Raw genomic sequence first — 23,990 nt, 5'->3', positions numbered from 1 at the left:
GGCATCAACAGCCAAGTTAAAGGACAAGATAAATCATTCCTCTAATGGGTTATAACAACTCCTAGGTTCCCAAGAACTACAGTCATTGGAAACTGGAAGAGACACTTGGGTCACTCAGATATACAAAGAACATCTCCATTGTTCCTGGTGACCCCAAGAAATGTGGTCTTAATCTAGAAATGTCAGCTTAATCTGGAAAATGAACAGAGATGTCTAGCAATACAAGCACCAAGCAATACGGAATATGCCATACCTGATAGGACCACCTCAGTATGTAATCATCTAGCACAGAGTGTTCATGTACACAATTGCACTGATTCCCAACAGGATTGCTGCAGAGAAGAATGAAAAGCAAAGACATTATAAACTTTAGATAAATAGATAACAAGACAGTACAGACTCTGAAGCCACTGACAAGCATGTATTGAAGATTAAATTATTGCATACATTGACAAAGCTATATGGAGTTGTATTTCATTTTTTTTTTAATATATATAATCATTGGTATATATTTCCATGTCCAGAGCTTTGTACTACTACTACACTCGAAAGCCTATTCAGTTGACAAATATGCCAGACTGGGATTAGCACAGGGACTTGCAAGCTACCAGCATGCTTAGGTTTAAAATAGGTGCCATGCTGGTTTTCAAATACTTCCCTCTCTATAATCACATACGAAAATTGAACACACCCAGAATACTTTCCAGAAGAAATTTTGCCTTAGTGTTTGTTAACAAGACCTCCATCTAGAAATGTGGATGGAAGCTCAGTGCTTCAAAAGCTTATTTATGCTGAAGCGTGGCTAGACATTACAAAGCAGCTGGCCAATCTCAGCAAAATTTCTGACCTACAGGGTGAGATCTGCATACTGAGTATTTCTGTAGTTGACAGGGTAACTCAGACCCTCTCCCAAAGCAGCTGACAGGAACAACATAGGATACTTTTGAGATCAGCCTGTTTCCAACAAAGGTAAATTCAGATGAAAATGCCAGGATAAATGAGAATTTGAGAAACTTTTAGTGGAGCTTGCAGGTGTAAGCAGTAAGCACCTGTCAAGATCAGGCACTCTCTCCTTTTCACAAAACTCTAGCTAAACCTGTAAAATAGCAGGTTTTCTATTAAGATGTGTTTATTAGCACTGGTGAGTGGAAAAAAAAAAAAAAAAAAAGAAAAAAAAAAGTGAATTCAGGACAAGCATCGTACCAAAGCCTAACAGGCAGGAACAAATAGAGACATCTAAGAACTTCATACAATACATGAAGAGAGTTTTATGCCTAAAAGTGGGGTTCATCCACCAATTCTGGCATGGACAACACTTGTAGTTAATGAGAAGCTAATAAAGGAAGTAATTTCAAATCCCACTTATGTTCCAAATTCCAGTGCCTGAAGTTAGATACTGACATGGGATTGGAAATGTCAGCCACTATTCTCTTCTTAGACACTGAAGTTTCCTCTTTTGCTGTGGCTCATATTTTTCTTTGAGAGCACAGTCCAAAGATGACAAATTGCTAACCAAATGCTGAGACCCTTATCTGGGAGAGTATCTGGGCCTGATGAGCCCAAGAGCTTTATACTTAAGCACAAAGCATACAAACTGGTAGAACTGTTCAACCAGATAAACACAGCTTCAAGAGCCCATTGATATGTAAGCTTGCTAATATTCTCCATGCAATCATTTTTGACAAGGAAAGCTTCTTCTCCTCTGCTTATGCTTGTTGTTATGCATGTGGTTATGCAGCAGCCAGACCTCTTGCTTGACTGATGGAACATCTCCCAGGCCATATATTTGCAAAACTTGTAAAGCACTTCAGAATTACTATATTAGTATGCCACGAGCACAAGAAAAAAAATTGCTATGGAGTAAAATGGAGTGTAATCTCATCAGCTGTAAACTACTCTATCATAACTGTCCTTGTGCACACTCCTACTCCCTACTAAATTGGGACTTAAGCTACTCACACTTTTTTTTACAAGGTGCTGAGAGAAGGAGATGGATGAAAACATCTATGCTAGCAGTTACCATAGAACGGGCAAGTTGAATGTTCCATCCTACCATACCCTAAGCCCAAGCAGTAGCTCTCATATTGCCAGTGTTTTAATACTCATTATTCCTTTTGTGAATACTGTGAACATTGATACCTAGAAACTTATACATTTAAAGAGCCTTCAGAGTTTCTTTTTCAAGTTTGAAGTAGTGGATGGACTGTACGGTCTTGTTACCATAATGACTGTATTGTGTCTGGTTGGGATGGAGTTAACTTTCTTAACAACAGCCAATATGGCATTGTATTTTGGATTTCTGGTTAAAACACTGTTGATAACACACCAGTGCCTTGGTCACTGTTGAACAGTGCTTGCAGTGTTGAAGCTTCCTCTTTTTCCACATTGTCCCACCCAGTGAACAGGCTGGGGTTGGACAAGAGAGGGGACACAGCCAGGACAAGCGGCAAGCTGACCAAAGGTATATTCCACATGATATAGCATCATGTTCAGAAATAAAACCTGAGGTAGAGAAGAAGAGGGAAAATTTGGCTTCCAAGGTCATTGTTGATTGGAGACTGGCTGGACAACTGTCCATTCATGGGAAGTGGGGAGTTATTACCTTTGAGTCATTTATCTCCCCCACCCCCTAGCCCCCTTTCTTTCAGCTATTAAACTGTCTTATCTCAACCCACATCTTCTGGGTTTCATTATTCCTTTCCTCTCCCCTGTCCCATTGGGGTGTGGTAAAGGGAAGTGATAGAGGGGCTGTGTGGGTGCTTGGCTACTGCCCAGGGTAAACCCACCACCACCACAGTATGTTATTGAGATGTGCTACCCAAGCCGCTGAGTTAAAGCACCTACTCCTCCTGGTAAATCTATGCCTGCAGAAACAAAGTGGAGATCTAAAAACCTGTGACATACATTGGTGTTAAGGGCAGAAAGTTGTTCAGAATACTCTACCGGATAGGTATAAAGCTAATATATATACAAAGCTATGTGTCTGAACAGTAGTGGGAGACAGTATTGAAAACTTAAAGGAACCTCTGTTACCTTGCATTATTGGGATCTTGGCATGCAAGAAAGGAAGTTGTGAGCTCAGTAGAATCTACCAGATTTACAAAGGCTTTGGGAACCTGCAGTTATAAAGTAAAAATTAGTCACATAAATACTAGCAATTGGAGATTAGCAAATAGCACTAACAGTAAATTACAATGTCTACAATGTCACTTGTGTTACCTCTGGGCTGGGATTCTACCTTCATAAAATCAATAATCACAGTCTTTGCCAATTCCTTCCTGAACCCTACTTCTATGCCTGCCATCTAGAATAATGTTAATCATCCTTTGTGAAATAATTGTGACCATGACGACTTCTTGACTGAGACCCAAAAATTCATTTTACATAAACAACATGGCCACCAGCCAACTAAATTGAACTCAGATAAGCTAGGAAATATCATTTTTGTGGCAATGTATCAATGTAAAGCCTCGGGATAAAACATTCTGTGTAATAACACAAGCACTTGTGCATCCTGCCTCCCCTCTCCCCCAAGGAGAAAGCAGCTGTCCATTTATATAATTATATTTCACTTTCACAAGTGCACATATACAGATTCTGGAAACAATACGGGAGGGAATCTGAAGCAAATGCATGGGTGAAGCTTCACCCATACATAACATTTGTTGGAGTCAGCCTGAGAGGAATGAGTGGTTGTAGCCTAATGCAATGAAACCGGAGAAGGTTTAGAAGACCCTTCAGGCCTTCAATCTGGCAACACAAAATTCTTGGAAGATGCTGTTGAACTAGTTCAGATAGACTGTTAATATTCTGCTTTACTAGTGATACATCCTCATCTAACTCATTAGTCGACTAAGACTCAGTGCAGAGCATTTCTCAGAAACTTTCCTAAAGAAGTAGATACATCCCAGCTAAGACAGCTAGAAAACCTTTAGAAACACTAAAAACACTTAAAATTGACAAATAACGAGAGAAAAAATATATTATATATAATATATATTATTATTATTATTATTTTAATGTGTTAATGTGTTTTTTCCCATTTCACACAAGTCACCACCATCTATTTAGCAGCCTGTACACTGCCTAGGTAGCTCCATGCATTCAGCAATTCAATATATTTTCATAAACACCACTGTTTCAAAAGGAACAGCTTTCAGACCTAGACTGACATACTCTGTTATTAATGCAAATCACTTAAAAACAGACTGAGTAGTACATCAGCTTGTGTAACAAAGGATGGACAGGTAACTGCTTAGCTTTGCATCAGATTTTTAAAGCATAATTTATATATATATATTTATAAAATATAGCATAATATACTTTAAGTGCTTATTGCCAACAAATACAACCAGAAGACTGAAGTCAATGAGATGTGTGTTCTAAGTCACTTGAACACTGGTACAAGCCACTGTATGGTAAGAGAGACCGGAAAAAAAGAAATCAAAAGATTCAGATTATTAAAAATTGATGAATAAAGCTTACTTCTTTATACAAGAAGTCCAAGACCTCTTGAAGTTTTTCCAGGTTTTCCAACATGCAGTTCTCCTGTGAGATGAAAAACACCATCAAAACCAGTAGGAGAACTATCCTACTATGTCATCTCAGAGTTGAAATGACAAATCACTTACACATTTATAAATACAAAACATGTGGTGCACCAGCAGCTTACATTACTGAATAGTGACTTTCCAACCTCCTGGAACCAGCTACTGCTTTGGTTCACTATGGCAAAGGGTAGAGCTTGGAAAAGTGAGTTTATCACCTGCCTTGACTGCTAAACTACGCCAAGAAAAAATTACCGGTTGTGTGAAAGCACAGGAAGAGCACGGGTTTTCAGCACTAAAGAAAACTGTGATCAATTTCCAGTCATTTTGGAAGTCCATCATCTAGAAGAAAAAAAAAAATAAAATAAAAATTTGAAATGAACATGATGGTAAGAGCCCTATTTGTCATTTTCCTTTCTCGTGTAAGATTTGCTGTAGCTTTAAATCAGCAAGCCCAAACAGTGCCTACAACCATGGCTACTTCAATCCCTTCCATCTGACTCGACAGCTTACCCTAGAGAAAGCAGCAAATGGATGGTTAGGAAGCAACTGCTGCCATTAAAGCTGAATGCATACCTCTAAAAATCTCAAGATAAAGCCAGAAATCACTGTGGCCATTGGAGGGTTCATTGGAAATGAGCATGCACAACTCAGCACAAAGCCTGATGCTGTTTCTTTCTATCACTGATGCAGCTTGATGACAGAGTTAACGTTCCTGAACTGCTGAGATTGGGTCATACTAGAGGGATGTAGAGTGGAGCAAAAATCTAAGAGCTACAGCCCTGTCCATCTGTGGTAAGTCCATTAGGCAACACTCGCCAGTCACAAAAGAAAATTGCTTAGAAGCCTTCAGTTCCACAAAAAACTTATGCTAAATCCATTCACGTATAGTCTGGTGTGCTGCCTTTACAGGGAGTAGGCAACAGCAGAATCACTTTGGCAGTTACATTTGCCAGTTATATCAAGGCTTTTTAACACAATAACATGCCTAGGGGTTAAGAACAGAAGAAAAAACGAGTACATCAAACTCCAGGATGGGATTTTTGAAGTACTCAGCCATGAATGATAATTCAGCTCTCACCAGCATCAACCATTGGCATCAGCCAAAGCGTATACAGAGCTTTACTGGCATTTTAAAAAATATGATCCTGAGAGGCCAGGAGGCAGTAACAAATTTCAAGAATTATAATTGTGGGTTGGCTTCTCAGAAACACCAGCACAGTTTCTGAGTATAGTTAGCAGAGGTCTTGCATTCTTACCCAATGCAAAACAAAAATTCTGACTTCCATACCAACGTCTTCAGCCACTCTGACAAACATAAGCCAGGTGGGATACTTTTAGGAACAAAACTCCATAGCTTAAAAGGTACAGGACTGATTCTATTTACGTCAGAGAGACCAAAGTCTGTTAACCTCAAGAAACAGCATTTTCTATTTTGAAGAGACATTTAAGTGGTGTTTAAGGTATTTCATCACACTTCCCCCTTTTCCAGCTTGGAGACCAAGCTCTCTGAACTGTTCTGTGTTTTAAGCAAACCTGATCCTCTTTCATGAGCTTCACTATTTCTACAGCTTGATCCAGGAGGTCTCTGAAAAAAAACACAAGGAAAGAATCTGTCAAGGCATCAGTAAGGGTGAAGCTTTAGTTGATTTTTGTCATAAAGTCAAAGAACATTTGAAACCTCAGGTTTTCATCTTTTCTCTCTTAAATATGTAAAGATTAGACACTTGTCTGAGCTAGACAGAGTGCTTGGGGTGATTAGCTCCTATTCAGACATCTCACTTTCAGGTGTGCACTTAGATGAAGACAGTAAACACAGGTTGGCTGGCACACTCTAATTCTATTTGAGCTCAGACAGTTGTTTTGCAGATATAAAGAAGAAGCCCTGATGTTAGGTCAGATTTTCCAGACCTGAAAGCGCATGGGGGCTTCATTCCTTCTGTTTCTGAGAGGTGACAACTGACCCTCCATGGCAGGGTCTGTCCCTGGAAGTCTTGTACAGCCTCAGCTGGTACCAAGTACACTCTGTGTCCCAAGAGGTGCTCCATTACCAAACACATCCATCCTCCACCTTTCTAGATATGAGTGAACTGCCCAGCCAGAAACCCCTCGCACTTACGTGGCTCGACCATCTGATCCCGTTGTGCCAGGCAGAGGAGATTGGTGCAGGACCGAGGGATTAAAACTGCTAATGAGAGCTAAAGGACATACATGGGTTAGGCTATTTCTGGATACATGGGACTGCTACTCTGCAATTTCACTATAAACATAGCTGAAGTAGACCAGAACATGTAAGAGCTGGGGATCTCCTGGCAGGCATGAAGGGCACCTGAGATGCTCTGCAGCTGTTCCCGAGTGGTGACTGCTCCTAAAAACTGGAGGTTTCATGTCTGAGTTTTCCTCCACACTCAGGTCAGAAACATCCACCCCCACCTCTCACGTCAGCCACAAGAAGTGTTGGCAGATTTAAATACAAGTGGCTGTAGAAATGAAGCTTCTGAAAAGGGCCATCAGCTCCTGAAGCATTAAGGAGTTGCCAGTTTGTAATCCACTTTTCCAGCTAGTAGAATGGAGGTGCCATTAAGACACTGGAAGGTTTGGAGGGAAGACCCAGGAGCTACCCATTACTCAATTCAGCATTTCAGTGGACCTGAAGGTTTTACCTGCAACACCTGTCAAGCAAGTCAAGGCTACTATCACAACCAGCTCATGGTTGAATACATCTATGTGGTGCATCAAGGGCAGCCCTAGTGTAAATTCGGAGTGTGTGGCAGCAGAAGGAGCACTGGACAGGCAAATCCACACAAGATTACACTTGGCTAGTGTGGGCAGAAAGCACAGTGAAGATGTGCCAGCAGGGATTGGGGCTACCTAGATGGCCTGTTCAAAGCCTGCACAGATAGCCCAGCCTATGCTGCACACATACTCCCCATGAGCACCTTCCCTCAGGCTTCCCGTACACCCCTGTGGCATGCTTGTGCTGAACCCCCGCTGCAGCCCAACAAAGCCCTTGACCTGCAGCCAGCTTGACATTTAGTTAATTTGCTTGAGTTTGTGTGATAGCAAGACACACCTGATAAAGTTTCCACGCTCACGTCAAGGAGGCTCTTTCCTGTGCTATAGAAAGGGAAGAGAAAACAGGAAGCTGTTATTCCATTTCTCAAAGAAAAGTTACATTTCAGCAGAGCCCCAATCTCTTCCTACTCAAGCTACAGCTCAAATTGCATTTTCACAGCAGTTGCTGAAATTAAGAATGGGGCCTTTCTCTCCCTAGAACCATCATGTCATCAGCTACTGCTGAGGAAGAACACAGTCTTGGATCTCATTCTTCTGCCTCTCCACGCTCTGCCTGTTGCAATATTTGTGCTTATGCATATACACAAGCAATGCCAGGACCTCTCTGTGTGTACGCGTAAGTGGACACAGATGTTCATGCAACCATTTAAAATTATTAGTCTTTTAAAGTTTGTCTTTGCAGGGCCAAATCCTCATCTGGAATGCCTCAAAAGAGCTACACAGATTTGCATCTATGAGGTTTAACTATATGATTCTTCCCACTAACTTAGATCTGCTAAAAGGGCAAGAAAGAAGAAAATGATGTAGAACTTGCCCACAAACACTGGGAATCATTCAAGCAGAGGACAGGGTACTAACACTCCTGGGTTCATTCTTTGCTTTGATAAATCTCTGCTTTCTGCTCTCTAATTAGTGGATGATATTTACTACACAGGATTCATCATGGAGTAACAAGTCTTAATCAAGGTTATTGCAACCTTAAGGTAGTTGTATACCTTGGTTTAAAAAAAAAAAAAAAAAAAAAAGGAACACAAAAAAACACACACAGTCTAAGTACAAAAAATTTCTGTTAACTAAGGATGGGGAAGGATCCAGCGGCTCAAAATCTTTTATATTTAAATTGTCTTTCTCCTTTTTAGATAACAACAATAAGAATTGCTTGTATCTAATTCCCACCTTGTGATATTTTATGAACTAGGATCATGACAGAAGTCGATGCTAGCAGTTCATGGTTACCTTTGGAGTAAGTCTTCACGATGAACACTGGCTCCTGGTGTCTGCGAAAAAGCAGGCAATAAGAATACCACTAAGCATAGGGAAATTTAGTTCTACACACACTGTTCCCCTACTGTACACCTCTTTTCCAAGTAGTAGTTTTCTACATATTCTTCATTACGCTGCAGTTTGCAACAGATTTAAATTATTTTCCAGAGCTGTCATTTGCAGCACTTCCTTATTACACTGTGTTCTCATAGTCTGGTGATTTTTTTCTTGGGTACTGCTTTCATTAATGAATTTATTACATATGGCTTAAAATAAAATTTGACTGGCTGAACTCAAATTCAGTCAAATGAAATGCTGTTCTAAACCATATTGAATTTCTCTATTTATTTTCAACAAGGGACATGACCTGAAGTCATTTAGATAATTTACATGGATGGCACTCTGCCAATACCGTGTCTGTTGAAAAAAACAACACCTTAACAGAGGAACTCCACTGATTGCAAGTAGTCTAGGAGTAGACAAAGATACATGCTTGCTCTAAGAAAGCAGATATTCATTAGACCATCGTTTAAACATTTTTCTATGGCACCACCCACAGGCAATAAAGACTTCATCACAAAAAAGACCTGGCCTGAAGGACCACGCCTCCAGTTTGAGAGTGAAGCAACTTCCACTTTAAGACAAAACTTTCTCTTCCGAAGAGGGAAGTACTTGCAGGGAGTCCAGGAATGCTTGTTTTGTTTGTTTGTACATTTGTTTTGAAAGCCCTTAAACCAAGGAAAAGTATGATATCTCAGGGAATACCATTTCAAAGTTGAAGGTTGCTTTGTGACAAAGTAGAATCTCCCCTATTTCTTGGGATTTGTAGCCCCCACAATGGCTCCCAGTTTTTGCCCACTAGATACATTTCTGTACTTCCTCAAAGCTTGAAAACTGTGGTTGTGGTTAAACACTTTTAATTGGGCCTCAAATCTATTTCAGATATTTACTTCCAACTATTAAGTAAAAATTATCCAAATCTAACTATCAGAACAGGTAGATCTTCACCCAGTGATTTATACATCAGAAGTATACATGTATATTTATGATTCATCTAGAGTTTCTGACTTTTAAACTCTACAGGACGGAAACACTTAAATGGGATGGAAAATCTACTACATTTGTTGATGATTTGTCCTAATGCTGATCAACAATACCGTAGTTTTTTCCTAGAGTTTTCCCAAATGCTTCTTCCAGTTATTCGATCTGTTCCGCTCATTGTTAGGAAAATCCAAGCATGGTAATCAAATACCATGGCTCTCTGCAAGAGCACTGTGATCAAATTTCCTCCTGCATGAAGTCAGATGCCTATTTTTGTACTCACATTATACTGGAACACTGAACAGCAGGTATTTCCAGTCTTTTTTTTTTTTTTTTAAAAAAACACCAGAAACCGTTGATGCTCATGGAAAGTTTCATGCCCTAACTGGGACCCCAAATTACAGCATCAGCTCAATTCATCATCACCTCATCGCAGAGTCAGAAAGGAGGAAATGGGTCACGTTCAGCACACTTAATGCATGTACTTACTCTTTGCAAATTTCCTATTGCAGCAACTGCTGTAATGTCAGCTGGCCTCAGAGCATGAACTGCAGAAAAGTCGAAGACCAGGTTAGAAAAGAACAGTAACTTTGAAAGAAAGTCACATCCACCAGCATATTAAAATGTGGCAAAATTTATTAAAACGATTCTGTAAGAAGTCTATGTTAATCTTTTTAACTGTCAGTTTTAAGACGGCCAGAAAGAGAAACCTTACTCAGGTACTCAGTAAATACTGCAGATGCACTGAAATGTTCAGCCATCAAGCAAGAAGAAACCACAAAACACAGTGCTGAATGATTTAAGTAATACCAGCATCCTCAATCAGCATCTGAAGAAACTTAAGTACTGTTATGAACACATACACACACACAAAAACAAAACAAAACAAAACTAAGGATTTCACACAGCTCACCCCTACTTCAGTCACGTCCCACACACACAAAGCCGTTCAAAACAGCTGAATTCCTTCCCTCCACAGCCTCTCTAAAGTAATTGGCAGGAAGGAAAGCCTCTACAAGAATAATATTAGACACAAACCTGAAGTTGAAGGAGTCTCAGGTGGCATCGCATGCTCACATGAAAGCTGGAATTTTCTTGGAGCCTTTGACATAAAGAAATAAATATGGTTGATTACTTATTTCCAACAAGGAAACTGGTAAAAGGAGGGGACATGGAGGCTCCATTCTCACACAGTACCAAGCTTTTCCTGATGTCACAGTGGTTTAAAAGAACAGTTGCACCCCTGCTAGAAATACATGGAAATATAGACTTGGAATTTTCAAATCCAGTCTTCCAAAACTCCACACTTTTTGCTCAGCTTTCTTACCAATTCCCACATAGCAATCAACAAAATACGCTGAACATAATCTGTTATGTTCATTGTTGTGAACCATCAGCGCTTAATCTGGAAGAGATCACAAAAACAGCTTCTGCGTGCATCTCCACGCACCACAAGGTACACAACGTACATGACAAAAAGCCACAGCTCTGGTACACAACAGGAAAGGTAAAGTGAACCAAGAGCATCGCCCATATTCTGGGTCTCTGGCAACTGGCACAATCCCCATGTCATCATAGAAAGTACTAAAGAGGGAAATAATGAAATAAAAAAAGATTTGTATTTAGGGTAAGGATGTGAGTGATGTGACTAAACTCAGCATGAGAGACAGCTGACTATCACTAGGAACAATAATTTAACGCCCTCCTGCATCCTGACAATAGCTATGATCCACCTCTAGTACCTCAAAGAAAGATGAAAGACAACGATCTTCCGTTTCTAAAAGAGCAACGGAGCATCTAGGAACAAGCGCTAACCACAGCCAACCTACGTACAGGATGTGCAACCTAATAACAAACGTTGCTCGGAGAAACTTTTATTTCCTGATTAGGTACTGTAGTTTTGAAAGCGCAGTACCACGTTGCTGAGTCATTTGCTATGCATTTATTCTTTACAAAATTAAACAGTTTAGTGCACTGAGCTCTTCTCCTGACGGCCTCAGAGGAAGCATCAGCCAGAGAGGTGACAGATACCGAAAAAAGGGAAGAAAAAAAAAGAAAAAGATAGAGCTGTTTCTCATACTTCACCTTTAGTTTTCCTTGTTCTTCCAGGAGATGAGCTGTCTGACCTTTAAAAAGGTAAAATAAATAAATAAGTAAAAGAATAATTAATTGCACAATTTTAAACCTTAGAAAAAGCCTTCAGAAAACATAATAAACCTAAAAGCACACAATCATGAAAGCTGTAACCTTTCTCGTCTGCCCTACTTTCCAAAGGTGAGGCACACCCCAACAACCGTTATATTTTATTTTTGCTACACTAGAATAAGCTTCTAGTTGTTATAATCAGATGACATTTGTTGAAATTAGTGTTGAAGTACAGTGAAGTCATATACATAGTTGATGGACCTCATCCTTCACAGGCACTAAAAACCCTTCAGAATTCCTGTATTCTAACCACTCTCCTCTTCAGCCCAATTCATACACTGCTGTTCTCCTGTATTACAATGGAACTTAGCTTTGTATCTCAAAGAAAGCAACCTATCTTTGTTTTGGAAAGTACAAAATGCCAAGGACAGCTAATAAACATTTAATTCCCATGAACAAAAGGAGATTTTGCAATCATCTACAAATGCACGTGAGCCAACCCCCAATTCTTATGCATTGAGAGCACAGCCTAGTCTTGCCCTGTACAAACTTAGGGTCATTTGAGCACATACAAGCTGAAACTCCTTAAAAAAGGAGCAGTTCACATTAATCTACATCTTCCACATCCAGGGAGCAACATCGCACTGTTGTGAGTTTGCCATAGTGATACAGAAACAGCGGCAATTTCTTTTCTTCCTGGAGAGTGTTGACAGATAAAATAGTCTGCGGAGCCAAAAGTCAAGCCTGTAGGTATTTCAGTAAACATTATTCTCTTTCCTTTAGTATACACTTGGATTGGAACACATGAATTTTGGTTTATTCTAAAATCTTCACAAAGGCAGCCATGGGTCTGGATCCTCAGCTGAACTTCACAGCATGCTCACAGCTGCCCCTGCATACCAGCCAAGCCCTGCTGTTCCTACAATAATTCTCCTTTAGCATTCAGAAGCCAACCCGGGAATATTTAGTCCTGCTGCACACTCCGGCTTGCATGCCTTTCTTTCCACACCAAAAAGTAAATGGGGAGCCAGCTCAGGCCAGCAGGTGAGAGACACCTGAATTAGGACAGCTGGCAGCACACACACTACAGGGAGGAAACGTGCCTGGCATGGGCCAGTGGTATGGGGTACCCCCACCCTCCTGAGACAGGTACTGGCACTCGCAATGGTCAGCGGGGTGGCAGAAAGCTACTGCTGCTCTCCATGACCACCTCAGCCCATCCCTCGAGCCACGCTGCCCATTTTCGATAATTGTCACCAACTTCCCTGCATTATTTTTCCACTTGAGTTTCAGCCATGAGCTATTCACAAGCTCCTGTTGTCTTCATGGTGCTTGGTAGAAAATTCAAACAATTGCTGCCTGACTGCTGAGTAACATTTATTTAACGTGTGTGTTTGCTCAATCCATGCTTTTAGGTGACATTTTACTCAGGACAACAACCAGGATCCCAGCTCTCATTTGAGATACTGGAAGCACGTGCAATGAGGAGACTCATATTCATTATGCCAACCTGTTGTAGAAATTCAGTATTTTTGAGGTTTTTTATTAAACACTGATTTCAACCCTATTTGAGAATAGATCCACAGGCTACATTGGGGAAGAAAGAGGGTCCAATCCCAGTTTCCAGGATTATGGGGGAGGAGGAAATCTCAATATTTGAAAGACTTCAGAGAGACCATTCTGCACCAGGCTGAAGGTCAGTCTAATCTGAGATGCTGCCTCTGACAACAGCCAAACTCAGGTGCTTAGGGAAAACAGCTGTGGAAAAAAAAAAAATGGGCTGGGGTGATATACCATGGAAGTGTAACTTCTGTGCTTCTGCATCTCCTTGAGCAAGCAATTACTTAATGCTGAAGAACTCCTGAGACCTTTCTTCCATTAACTTGCTATTTATTTTTATTTTTTTTACCCATTCATACTTTTGGCTTCTCCAGAAGTCCTGTGGCAAAGGTGCTTCATACTTAATTATTCTGAAAAAAATACCTTCTCACCAGCTAATAATTTGATCTGGCTCCTTGATGTTGTTCTTCCATGCTTCCACAAAATTCACCATTTTGCACATGCTCATATGTCTTTATCGTATGCCCATCCACCTCTCTTCCAAGCTAAAGAGTCATCCTATTTATCTCCTCTCATGGGGAAGTTGTTTCATAAGTCTGAATACTCTTCCCCCTTATCCTCCTCCTATGTTCTTTCATGTTTTTTAACATGAAAAAGCTAGACAGTCCTCACCAGGTGAGTGAACTGGACTTGTACACAGCATTAGAGATGTGTTTTGTTCTGTTCTTTCCCTAATACCTAAAATTGGCTCCTTAACTGTTACTAAAACTGAGTTGATGTCTTCAGACAGCTACATACTGTGAAGCAGTATCTAATTTAGAGTTCACCACTGCGCATAGCTAGAACAAGTTCTGCCCACCATATGTATTCCCTTTAAGTTTTCAGTTTGAGCATCCTGAGCAGTTTTGCATAAGCAAGCTAGCATGTCTCCTTATCTGATACCCAGATATGCTGAAAGCATTTCCCAGCACAGGTGACGCTGGGACTCTGCAGGTTGGCTCTCCCCTTTTCCCAGTTTGAAAATTCCCAGTCTGAATCTTTATTCCACAGCTCTTAACAGTGGTGTCTGAAGCTCTTGGTCAAAAGATTTTTGGAAATTCAACAACCCCTCAGACAAACAATCCATGGGCACATACCCATTGTCATGGCCTTTCTGTATCAATTCCACAGGGAAACTTCCCCATTATATCACATTTGCCCCAAGTTAGTTCATTACATTCCTCTACTCTGGTGTCACCCCTTTGCCTAGTACAGGAGCCAGCCTCACTACCTAGTTTACCTACTGCCAGCCTCACTACTTTTGTACCACTACCACTGCAGGTCCTCAAATCCTCCTAAAGCAGAGCTCGTTTTAAAAGCTGGTTTCACATTTGCCATTTTCCATTCCTGACACCAATGCCAACTGAAGAATTAGTTTGCACAACAGTTAACACATGGACACAGTTAACACATTCATTTGGTTCACTCCCTTGGGCAAATATCATCTAATCCTGACAAGTTTTTTGCTATTCATTATCAATTTGTTCACAGATTTGACAGTTTCCCTAGCTTATCCCCTCCACAGAAAGGTTCTTAGTGCAAAGCCTTTATAAGCTCTTGTGCAGATGACACCAAAGGGGAAGAAAAAAAAAAAAAAAAGGAAAAAAAAAAAAGCAGCCTTTGTCTTGGGCTTCAGCTTTTATTTATTCATTTATTTATTTGTGTGTCTATCAGCACTACAGATCCTCTTTCAGATGTATTTAAAAGAAAATTTATTATTTTGTTATTGCTTTAGCAATGATTCCTCATTTCCCCATAGATTCATTTTTGGCTTGTCTGATTGCATTTTAACTTACCAGAGCACACATTCTTTAGTTTTCTGTATTTGCTTTGGATTTATGTTTTCCATAGGATTTTTTTTTTACCCCTGCTGCTTCCAATATTATAGTTACTCCCTTACTCTACCATTTAAATTCTAGTTTGTATTTCTGATTTTCTCCATCTCTTCCCTCCTCCCCCCCCCAAAAAAAAAAAAAATAAAAAAAATCTGTCAATTTATCCAAAACCTGGATAAAAGTTCTATTCTTTCTTCCCTTGCTCTTCTAGTTAATATGTTTCAGATAATTATTCTTACAGGCTGCTATCAATCAACATTTTTCCTGAATTGTTTTCACAGGAACTCCAGTCACCATACTTCTTTTTTCACTAAATTAAAATGCCAGAGCACAATCATTTCTTTGGTTTGTGTTAAGAATGAAAGCCTCCTAACAGTTAATCAGAGCACCTTACAGTCCTATTCATCATTACTTTCTTACAGGCAGAGAGATAAAGCAAAGAGCTAATAAGGCCAAGACATCCACAGCATTTTTAGTCCTAGAGCACTTAGAAAATTCAGTATCTGGTACTAAGTGTGGAATTCACAGAGCCACTACAGAAAACAAAGCTCATCCACCCCCCAGCATCACCACCCCTCACTTTTTTTTCCTCCCCTACAGCAATTTGCTCAGATTGTACAGAAAGTCTGTGGAAAAGCAGAAATCTGAATAATGATGCCCTAAGCGTCAGAACATTGCCTAACTCATTCAATCTTCTACCACTGAAAAGAAAATTATCATAGACATGAATTTGAAGAAAAATTTTGTCTCTTTCTTGAATTTCTGCACTATTTTGGGGCAGAGCTCACCATTAACTAATTATTTGATTACATTTTTCCCCATGAGAAAACTTCAGTGCCTGCCTAAGATGCAATTGTTCCCCAGAACAGTGGAAACCAGGGCATGTATCTTCTATCTAAAATGATCAGACATACCCCAAATTACATGCAAGATCACAGTTTTACTTTCATATTTTCTTCACCCTGCTTGAAGACTTGTGCTATACACCCACCTTGCAACGACTAAAAATATAGGTTCCTAAATACCGCGTAACCAGAATTTTCAAAAAACATTTTATTTCTTACCTTCTAAGGAAAGCAACCAAAGGAAAAACAGGCCTAACAGTAGTTTCATGATAAGTGCCTCTATGAACAGATAACTTGGAGTGCTGTTGGTTAGCGTTTACGGCTGCTAGGAAAGAAATTCCCCTCTTTTTCCTCTTTTATATTCTACCAGGTTGATAACTCAGCAGCCATAAAATTTATTAGCCTCTTTACCTTTGGAAAGCAAAACAACGATAACATTTGCATTTCTTATTTCAAGGAGCTCTGCAACCTTAGTTTATAAATAGCCCCATCCATGGGTCAAAGGAGTAAAGTGGCACAGCTTCTCCCACTTCTCCACTAGGCACTCCAACCCAGCATTTTGCTCATCCTTTCTGTCTATGAGGCATTAGCTACATGATTTATCAGAGAAGACTGCAGCGGGGAGCAGCAGTAGCTTTCAGGTTGCTGCCAGTGATAAACACAACGCAGAACAGCACGTGACTAGCAGGTGTATTTTACTGCCAGTGCAATGAATGAGCACTTAAAGACTTGCATAGTTAGCATATAGCGGACATGTTGCCCGCATTCTACTTTAAAACACTTTAACAGCTTGTTAGTGTCACACAGCGCAAACCATGCAAACTCTCTCGTGGGATATAACGAAATCTAGTGTCCTGTTAAGACTTCTGCCTGTGTTCAGAAAGAACCGGTCTCTTTGCAGGGGAGCTCTCAGCAAATATCAGCACTAAGGTCACACAGGTCAACTTCCAGCAGAGTCAAGGCTCTTTCCTGCAGTGCACAACACAGTAACTTATTAGTCTGTCTCTACTGAACACGGAAGGAGGCTCAGTTTCTTAGACTACAGGGCAGTTCAGCCCTACATAGCAGGACACATCCACCCAAAGTTGTGTTCTTCCTCTTCTCTCCTTTTGATTTTTCCTTGCCTTCAAACAGCCTCACACTGCGCCTCTCTTCCACTAGATCCAGAGCCACTGTGTCCTTCTGAAAGCTGATTTATCTCATTGAAACTCCAAAAACCTAAGTTTGAATCCCAGAGCAGTGTGAAGAACAGAGACACCACAGAAGAGCATGGGATGGTCACGATCTGAGCGAGGAGAGCAAGTCCTGCATCCAGCACAGCTCTACCTTGCGCTGTGAAAGCCTGCCCCAAGTGAGATAATGTAAATATATCCCTCACAAGTGGCTGAGCCCAAACACCTCGTCAGGGATGTATCACCTCTCCTGACACCCAAGCCCATAAAATTCCTGATACTGGGAGAATAAGAAGAAAGGTACAGAGGGAAGTAATGCAGAGCCAGTATGGTACTATCAGCGCTGGCAGTAGGCATGTTAGTGAAGACCTCTGCCTATATCCCATGGGATGAAGCAGTAGTTCTCCTTCTGGCAAGTTTTCCTTCATTGTGGCATTCCTCGTAGGTATCTGCCAAGACAAAGCACTGGTGACAAGCAGTATAGCTCACTCTGCCCTCATTATGTCAGACAATGTTCAACAAACAGGATTTCACACTGAGTTGACCACAAACTAGCATGGTCCTAAGGCCCAGGCTGATCAGACTTACAGACTAGTTTTCCTGATTTGAACAAGCACCACGACCTGACAGCTAAAGTGCCAGTTCAGGGCATACCATGCCTATAGCACACCACAGGTACTCCAGCACTGCAGAGGAATTTTATATACACACAAGTCAGTATCAAACAAGACAGTAGGACTGCATCAATGTTTAGATGCAGGCAGTCAACCCAAGCGTCATGTATTTGAGCATGCATACGGCGTGCCCAAGTCTGCAAAACCCTGGCTACAACACCTTCACAGCAGCCTGGTCACTCCTGCAGATTCAAACAAACACACACAAGTGACTGCTGCACTGCAACATTACACTCCCGAGCAAGACCCTGCTACTCCCCCAGTTACAGCATTCAGATCTAACCCCTGAAGAGCATCCTGTTGTCCTCACACAAAGCACTAGGGTCCTCTGGTCTCTTCTGAGCCTCCTGACACCCAACTGGACCTCCTGCAGAGATAATAGGAGAAGGTTTAAGAAGGGCAACTGCTTCAGTAAACAGCTTAAAATGCTTAAGCAAACCACTGACACCCCTGATATCTCAGGCAAGATAGCTCATCCTTCAAATTGCTTTTTATGGCTTTATGGCTGAAATTTGATAATATTTGAGGAAATGCACTGCACAGACCTTGCACCCACTTCACTTTGCAAAAAAAATGGGAAAGTAAAATTTATTTAGAATATGAACAGCTATTATGCAGAATAACATAGAAGTAGGAATCTGCACAGATAGGAGAAAAGTTCCTCCACCCCCCAGTCTCTAACCTCATCCCAGCACAAACATACCATAGGCCTCACCAGTACAAACAGCTGCTCACCTCCAACATAACAGCATATTCAACTCCAAGAAAGAGGAGCTTGTTCCACATCAGGGTCTCACAACAAGAAACCTGGTTTGACACCCTAGCTCCTTTGACCAGGAGTAAGGTAGCAAAAAACTAGAAGCTTACACACCGTCAGAATAACCCAGGGGCCAGCAGCTCCCCAAACTGGCTTAAAATGGAGCTCCTGCGGCCATTGGCAGGGCTGGTGAGGCCCCAGGTGAGGCTGGTCAAGGCCATTATGGCTTGTGAGTCAGTATGGTACTGTGCAGATGGGAGTTACCTCTAGTGGTCTTTGTCATTAGGTACAAGGGTTTGTGGCTGTTTCATTCCTCAGCAGAAACTCCTCATTAAGTCTGAGAAACAGCCTCCTTAAAGAACTGGAATGTTTAAAATTTTAGAGAGAAAGCTTCTTCTTCACTGTACACCAAGCAAAAGAAGGAAGGTAGCGTTAATTCATACATTTGCCATAAACCACAGCTCCAAGAGTAAGAATTAGGTCTTCAGACTCTGTGACGTGCTCCAGAAGGGAAATATCACTAACTGCAAGGCTTGTAAGTCTTCTGTAAACACTTCTTCCTACCACCCAAGCATCAAAATAGCTCCTAGATTGAATAGCAAATAGCAGGTGGCAGCAAAGATCAAAGAAGCTGGCAAAAGAGAGAAGAGAGAATTTTCTCACAGATGGAGAAGGTGTCAGAGATGAGCTGAAGCTTCTCCATCACTGCAAGGACAAAGCCACATCTCACAGAAGCTGTGGAGAGCTGCAGCCCATGAGCCAACCCCCAGCTGACAGCATTTAGGAATACCCCAGGGAACTGCAGCCACATAGCTAATTACTTAATGGTCTACACAGAACATCTTCTGCCTTGCCTAAAGCACCTCCTGCTGCTGCTTGGGTGGGACAGGCAGCTGGATAGACTTTGTACCTGACCTTGCCTGTGTTGTGTCAGTCTTCTCATCATCTGCCCTGAATGAGAAAGTTGATGACACAACTGCATGGAAGAGCTTTCTGAGGAACGTGGTGATTAAGAGCAGTTTTGTGCCTCTATATTTTCTCCAGCAAATGCACCTGTTTCACATATCTAGGCCCAAGAGAGTGAAACGCTACAAAACCAAAAGTCAGGCCACTATTAGAGCTCTAAAGTGAGCAACACCCAAACATATATTCAAATACATGCTCTCAAACATGTTAGTCAGAATTCCTGGCCTGTTGCTATGTTTTTAGGTAGGTTATAGTAATACCTAAGAGCTTCACCCCTCATACCTTGTATGGGAGGTGGGAAAGTCAATGGATTTCTTTACTTGCCTTTAAGCTTTGCTTTATCTGCTCACTCAAATGGAGCTTTTTCCTGCATTCCTTTTTCCTCATGCAGAATATTGAAAACCAGAAACCCTGACAATCTATTTGTGTCCTCACCTATAGGACCAGTGTTTTAAAGTGCAAAGTAATGAATCTATGGCTGCACCTTTAAAGAAAAACCAACAACACAGCACTCAACCACTCATAATTAAACACAAAATGATTGCCATCACACACACAACCTTTTACTGTATGTTAGGGACATAGTTCTTTCAGCCGCTAATAGGCAGAGGCCATATATCAGAGGGTAATGTAATCACACCCACAGAACTGTGATATTACACTAGCACAGGAGAGGACTTACTGTTGAAATATAAAGCTGACTGATTCTCCATTTCATTTGAAGGTTCAGCCTGTCTGTGACTTGTGAATGTTTCAGCTAATCTTACTGACTAGCCAAGTCTTTAGATCCTGAATTTTTTATTCAGGAAGCATATCCTTGCATTGTTCCATCCATCATACCCCAGTCTGTAATGGGTAGACCATTAGAGCAGTGTGGAACGGCTATGAATAAATCATATACCACAGTCAGACATGTTACTGTGATGTGCCGTTGCCTTGTCTTGCTGCAATCCACGTTGCTGGTAAGCTCAGTGCATGCTGCGGACCTAAACAGGAGATCTGCCACCTCGGGAGAGGCCAGGAGTGCAGCAGAGGGTCAGGGCATGAAAGGAGGCCAAGGGCAGGCAGAGACATCAGCCCCAGGGCAGGAATCCTGCAGCAGCAGGCAGGAGTGCTGCCCAGTTTAAAGGAGGCTGCTACCATCTGCTGGAGAGACTGCAAATACTCAGTGGAAAAGAAGAAGCCAGAAGTTTATTTGGTCATTTCGGGCAGGAGCTGGAATGCACCTCTCCACATGTGGTGAGGCAACAGAAAGCAGACAAAATGCCTTCTAATATTTGGCTCTCCCCTTAAAACACAGGTTTCTGGAGCTGCTGGCAGGGAGGATCTTAGGCGTTTCTATCATGGCTTTCAGAAAGGAATATCTGTAAAAACAAGTGCAAATGAAAAGCCTCAAATACACTTCTGAATGTGAATTTGTCTAAGCTGAGCACATGACTGGAAACTAAAATTCAGGTCTGGAAAGAGTGCCACATTTCAGGCCCGTTTCAGGTGTGCCTGGCACTTGAAAGAAGAACATGTATGAAGTGCTGCCCTCTTCCCATCTTAGCTGTGAGTCTGCAAAGGCTGTCACAGTGTCAACGGGGAAAGGGAGGACCAGAGGCTGCACCCAGCAGGTGAAGTGAGCTCTGCTCCCCTCTTTTGCATGGGAGCTGCCAGTGACCCCCACCCAGCTCGGGGAGAGCTTCTGGAGCTTGTCCACACCTGCAGTGGCACAGCAGAGCTCTCATCCTTGGACATGCACACTGTGTTGGGTCTGCTTCTTTGGCTGTGCACACAAGAATATACCCTGAGGGGGCTCTCAGGGCGAGTGGGCTGCAGATCATGCCATCGGTGAAACCCCACAGCTCCACAGAAGCGAGGAACCCCAGTGCTGGGTACAGAGGGGTCCCTCAGCTCGTCACTGCCTTTCTGCTGGTCAGCTGAGGCCCAGCTATGGCCGAGGGCACCAAACAGAACAACTCAAAATTTGGAGATCTTCTGCAAAAGACTCTTTGCTCACATTACTGCAGCGTGAGGATTAGTTTAAGTCTCTGGGCTGCAAGAAGACCAGATACTTCCCATGGCCTCGTCTTCAGCTGGCCCCTCTGTTATCAGATCAGGAGATAATGCTGGTTTCTGAAGAGCTCTGTTTACAGCCCCAGCCTTGGAGAGTCAGCCGGTGCTAGCACAGCCGTGAGACAGCAGCGCTTGCAGGAAGGCAGATAGCAAAGGAAGCAGTCTGTCCGCCTCCGATAGGCGTGGGGATGGTGTTTTACAGCAGGGACCAGAAAATGTAGATTCTCTTCCTGTGAGTCTTGGGGCGAGACTATTGAGTCTCAGATCCCAAGCACCCAATTCTCAAAAACTTGCCTGGAAATCACACACCCAAATAAATACCTCTGTGAATTTAAGTGTAGGTCTCAAAGTGCCATGATTCTCTTTGAAATAGAAACACTAGCATTCCCTTTCTCCCATCCTTTTCCATTAGGTTATAAAATTCCTCAAGCAGTTCCAGCATTATATTGTTTGTATTCACACCACAAAAGGTTTTGTTTGTTTGGTTGGTTGGTTGGTTGGTTTGGTTTGTTTTTCAGCCAGAGCTGGGACTGCAGCAACAGTGTGGGAAACTCCTGACCCTCCTGTGCTCTCTCAAGCTCTTCTACAAGAAGGTGCAATGCACAGGCTCCTTAGGGTCAGCCTGTATAGGTCCCAATGCATCACAGGCTCGCAAAGTCCACGTACCCACACCCTAAAAAATCCTCTGTTAACCTCACTCGCCTGTAGAAGCTTGTTTCTCAGCTTGCCTCTACAGGTCAGAAAACATATCCCTTTGACCTCCATGAGGCAGCCCCAGCTGTGCTATATTCCTTTTGCATTATTAATGCATTTGTTGCCCTTGAAATAGAGAAGACTACCAAGTGGTAACATAGTTCGTGAGATGGGGGAAAGGTAGTAAGGCTGCTTTTCTTCACAAGCAATGAGGTTTTTTGACCCTTCTTACTGCAGTTGTTCCAAACACAGACCATTGAACTTCAAGTTCCTGGCAAATGATCATTTTTTGCCTGGATCCAGCAGAGGCACCTGGAGCTAGGAGCATAAGGCTCAGCATGCTCCCTTGACGTACTTTACACACCACAAGCTGTGGCAAACGCGTCCTCCCACTTGTAGTATTCACCATCTACACAATGCTCTGAGATGCTCTCACCTGTTTTGTGGCTAAAAAAGAGTCAGGCATGGCCTGCCCAGGTGCTCTGTGCCTTCTCACTCGCCAGTTTTTTCACCTGGTGAGTGGAACCACATTTGGGCAAGCCTGGGCAGTAACAGATTCAGTGCCTGCAAAGAAGTGGATTAAAAGGCCTTTGAAACCAAGAGCAGCTATTTTCCTTAAGGACCATGCAAAGGCAAGCAGCAAAGGCCTTTGCCAACTGTGCAGAGGTCCTCGCAGAAGCTAAATTCCCTTCTGTGAGATGAAGAAATCCCAGGTGAACAACAAGCAACCACCACCACGTCAATCTTGCACCCAAAGTCACGCAGCCCTCAGCGCTCCTGAAAGGGGAGCAGCTCCCCAGGCACAAAATAAATAGGAGGGGTGAGCATATAGAAACAAGAGATGCCAGGCAGGCACAGGAATATTTACAGTGCAGGTGGAAAGGAATATCAGTGCTCCACCTGGAGAACAAGGCCCTGGGACGGCCCGCTGGCGCCCATGGCCACCTGCATGGCGAGGCCAAGGCTTGCTTCTGCCTGCTGTAACTCTCACAGCTGCCACCAGAGGACACCAAATTCCTACAACATTTAGCTCCTGAGACCAACACGTTCCCGGCCCCTGTGGCTGGGAACGGGGAAAAACACTCCTATGGTTGTGGAGCAGCAGCTCCAGTCCTCAGGAGGAAAGCCCAGGCCAGGGGACTCTTGATGAGAGCTGGTGGTGTCTGCTTGTGCAGTCCGCTGCTGTAGCTCTGCTCCTGCCCTTACAGCCAGAAACTGATTTCAAGCTTGCGTATTTCCAGGGACTCCATGCTCTGAAGACCTGTAATAATACAGAAAATATCACTGATTCAAACCACCGCTAGATGGTCGGAGACCAACAGCCACTGCCAGCTGAACAGATGCTCTTATTCCATATTTTCATTGAAAGAACCTTCCAAAATTCACAGCTTTGCCAGGCTTCATCCTGACATTTCAGCTGAATATTGCAAGAATGCCATCAAGTGCCGGAGGCCTTTGTTTTTAAGACGGAAAGGCTGGGCTCTGGAACCAGCTATGGGTGCAGGCATGGGCCTGTGCATAGGATTTTCTGAACAATTAATCTGCACATTATTATTTCAAGTGATCTCAATAAATTGCAAAAGCCACTCAGAATCAGCT

At 42.3% G+C, this 23,990-nt stretch overlaps 1 protein-coding gene across 11 annotated transcripts in view; it reads right to left on the bottom strand.

The window, feature by feature from the left end:
* Positions 1 to 23,388, bottom strand: part of PLB1 (phospholipase B1) — an 89,986-nt gene extending 66,598 nt beyond the window's left edge. Inside the window, exons 1-14 of one of the 11 annotated variants that reach the window (XM_084514842.1) lie at positions 19,118 to 19,152; positions 18,939 to 19,026; positions 18,201 to 18,284; positions 11,733 to 11,773; positions 10,686 to 10,749; positions 10,137 to 10,195; positions 8,580 to 8,620; positions 7,621 to 7,664; positions 6,667 to 6,745; positions 6,084 to 6,135; positions 4,803 to 4,889; positions 4,486 to 4,548; positions 3,034 to 3,116; positions 254 to 332 (exon numbers count right to left, since the gene is read on the bottom strand). In XM_084514842.1, coding sequence (XP_084370968.1) covers positions 254 to 332; positions 3,034 to 3,116; positions 4,486 to 4,548; positions 4,803 to 4,889; positions 6,084 to 6,135; positions 6,667 to 6,745; positions 7,621 to 7,664; positions 8,580 to 8,620; positions 10,137 to 10,195; positions 10,686 to 10,749; positions 11,733 to 11,773; positions 18,201 to 18,284; positions 18,939 to 18,957 — 795 coding nt within the window. In that variant the 5' untranslated portion in view covers positions 18,958 to 19,026; positions 19,118 to 19,152. Of the gene's footprint in view, positions 1 to 253; positions 333 to 3,033; positions 3,117 to 4,485; positions 4,549 to 4,802; positions 4,890 to 6,083; positions 6,136 to 6,666; positions 6,746 to 7,620; positions 7,665 to 8,579; positions 8,621 to 10,136; positions 10,196 to 10,685; positions 10,750 to 11,732; positions 11,774 to 16,290; positions 17,693 to 18,200; positions 18,285 to 18,620; positions 18,804 to 18,938; positions 19,027 to 19,117; positions 19,221 to 19,337; positions 19,388 to 23,291 lie in introns of those variants that run through there. The other 10 variants (XM_084514845.1, XM_084514846.1, XM_084514849.1 and 7 more) reach the window with 10 other exon arrangements.
* Between the last annotated feature and the right edge of the window lie 602 nt (positions 23,389 to 23,990).

Source organism: Aythya ferina (genome assembly GCF_964211825.1).
Source record: "Aythya ferina genome assembly, chromosome: 3".
NCBI classification, from domain to species: domain Eukaryota; kingdom Metazoa; phylum Chordata; class Aves; order Anseriformes; family Anatidae; genus Aythya; species Aythya ferina.
The sequence above is the reverse complement of the archived record's forward strand: the minus strand, read 5'-3'. Positions and strand labels throughout refer to the sequence as shown.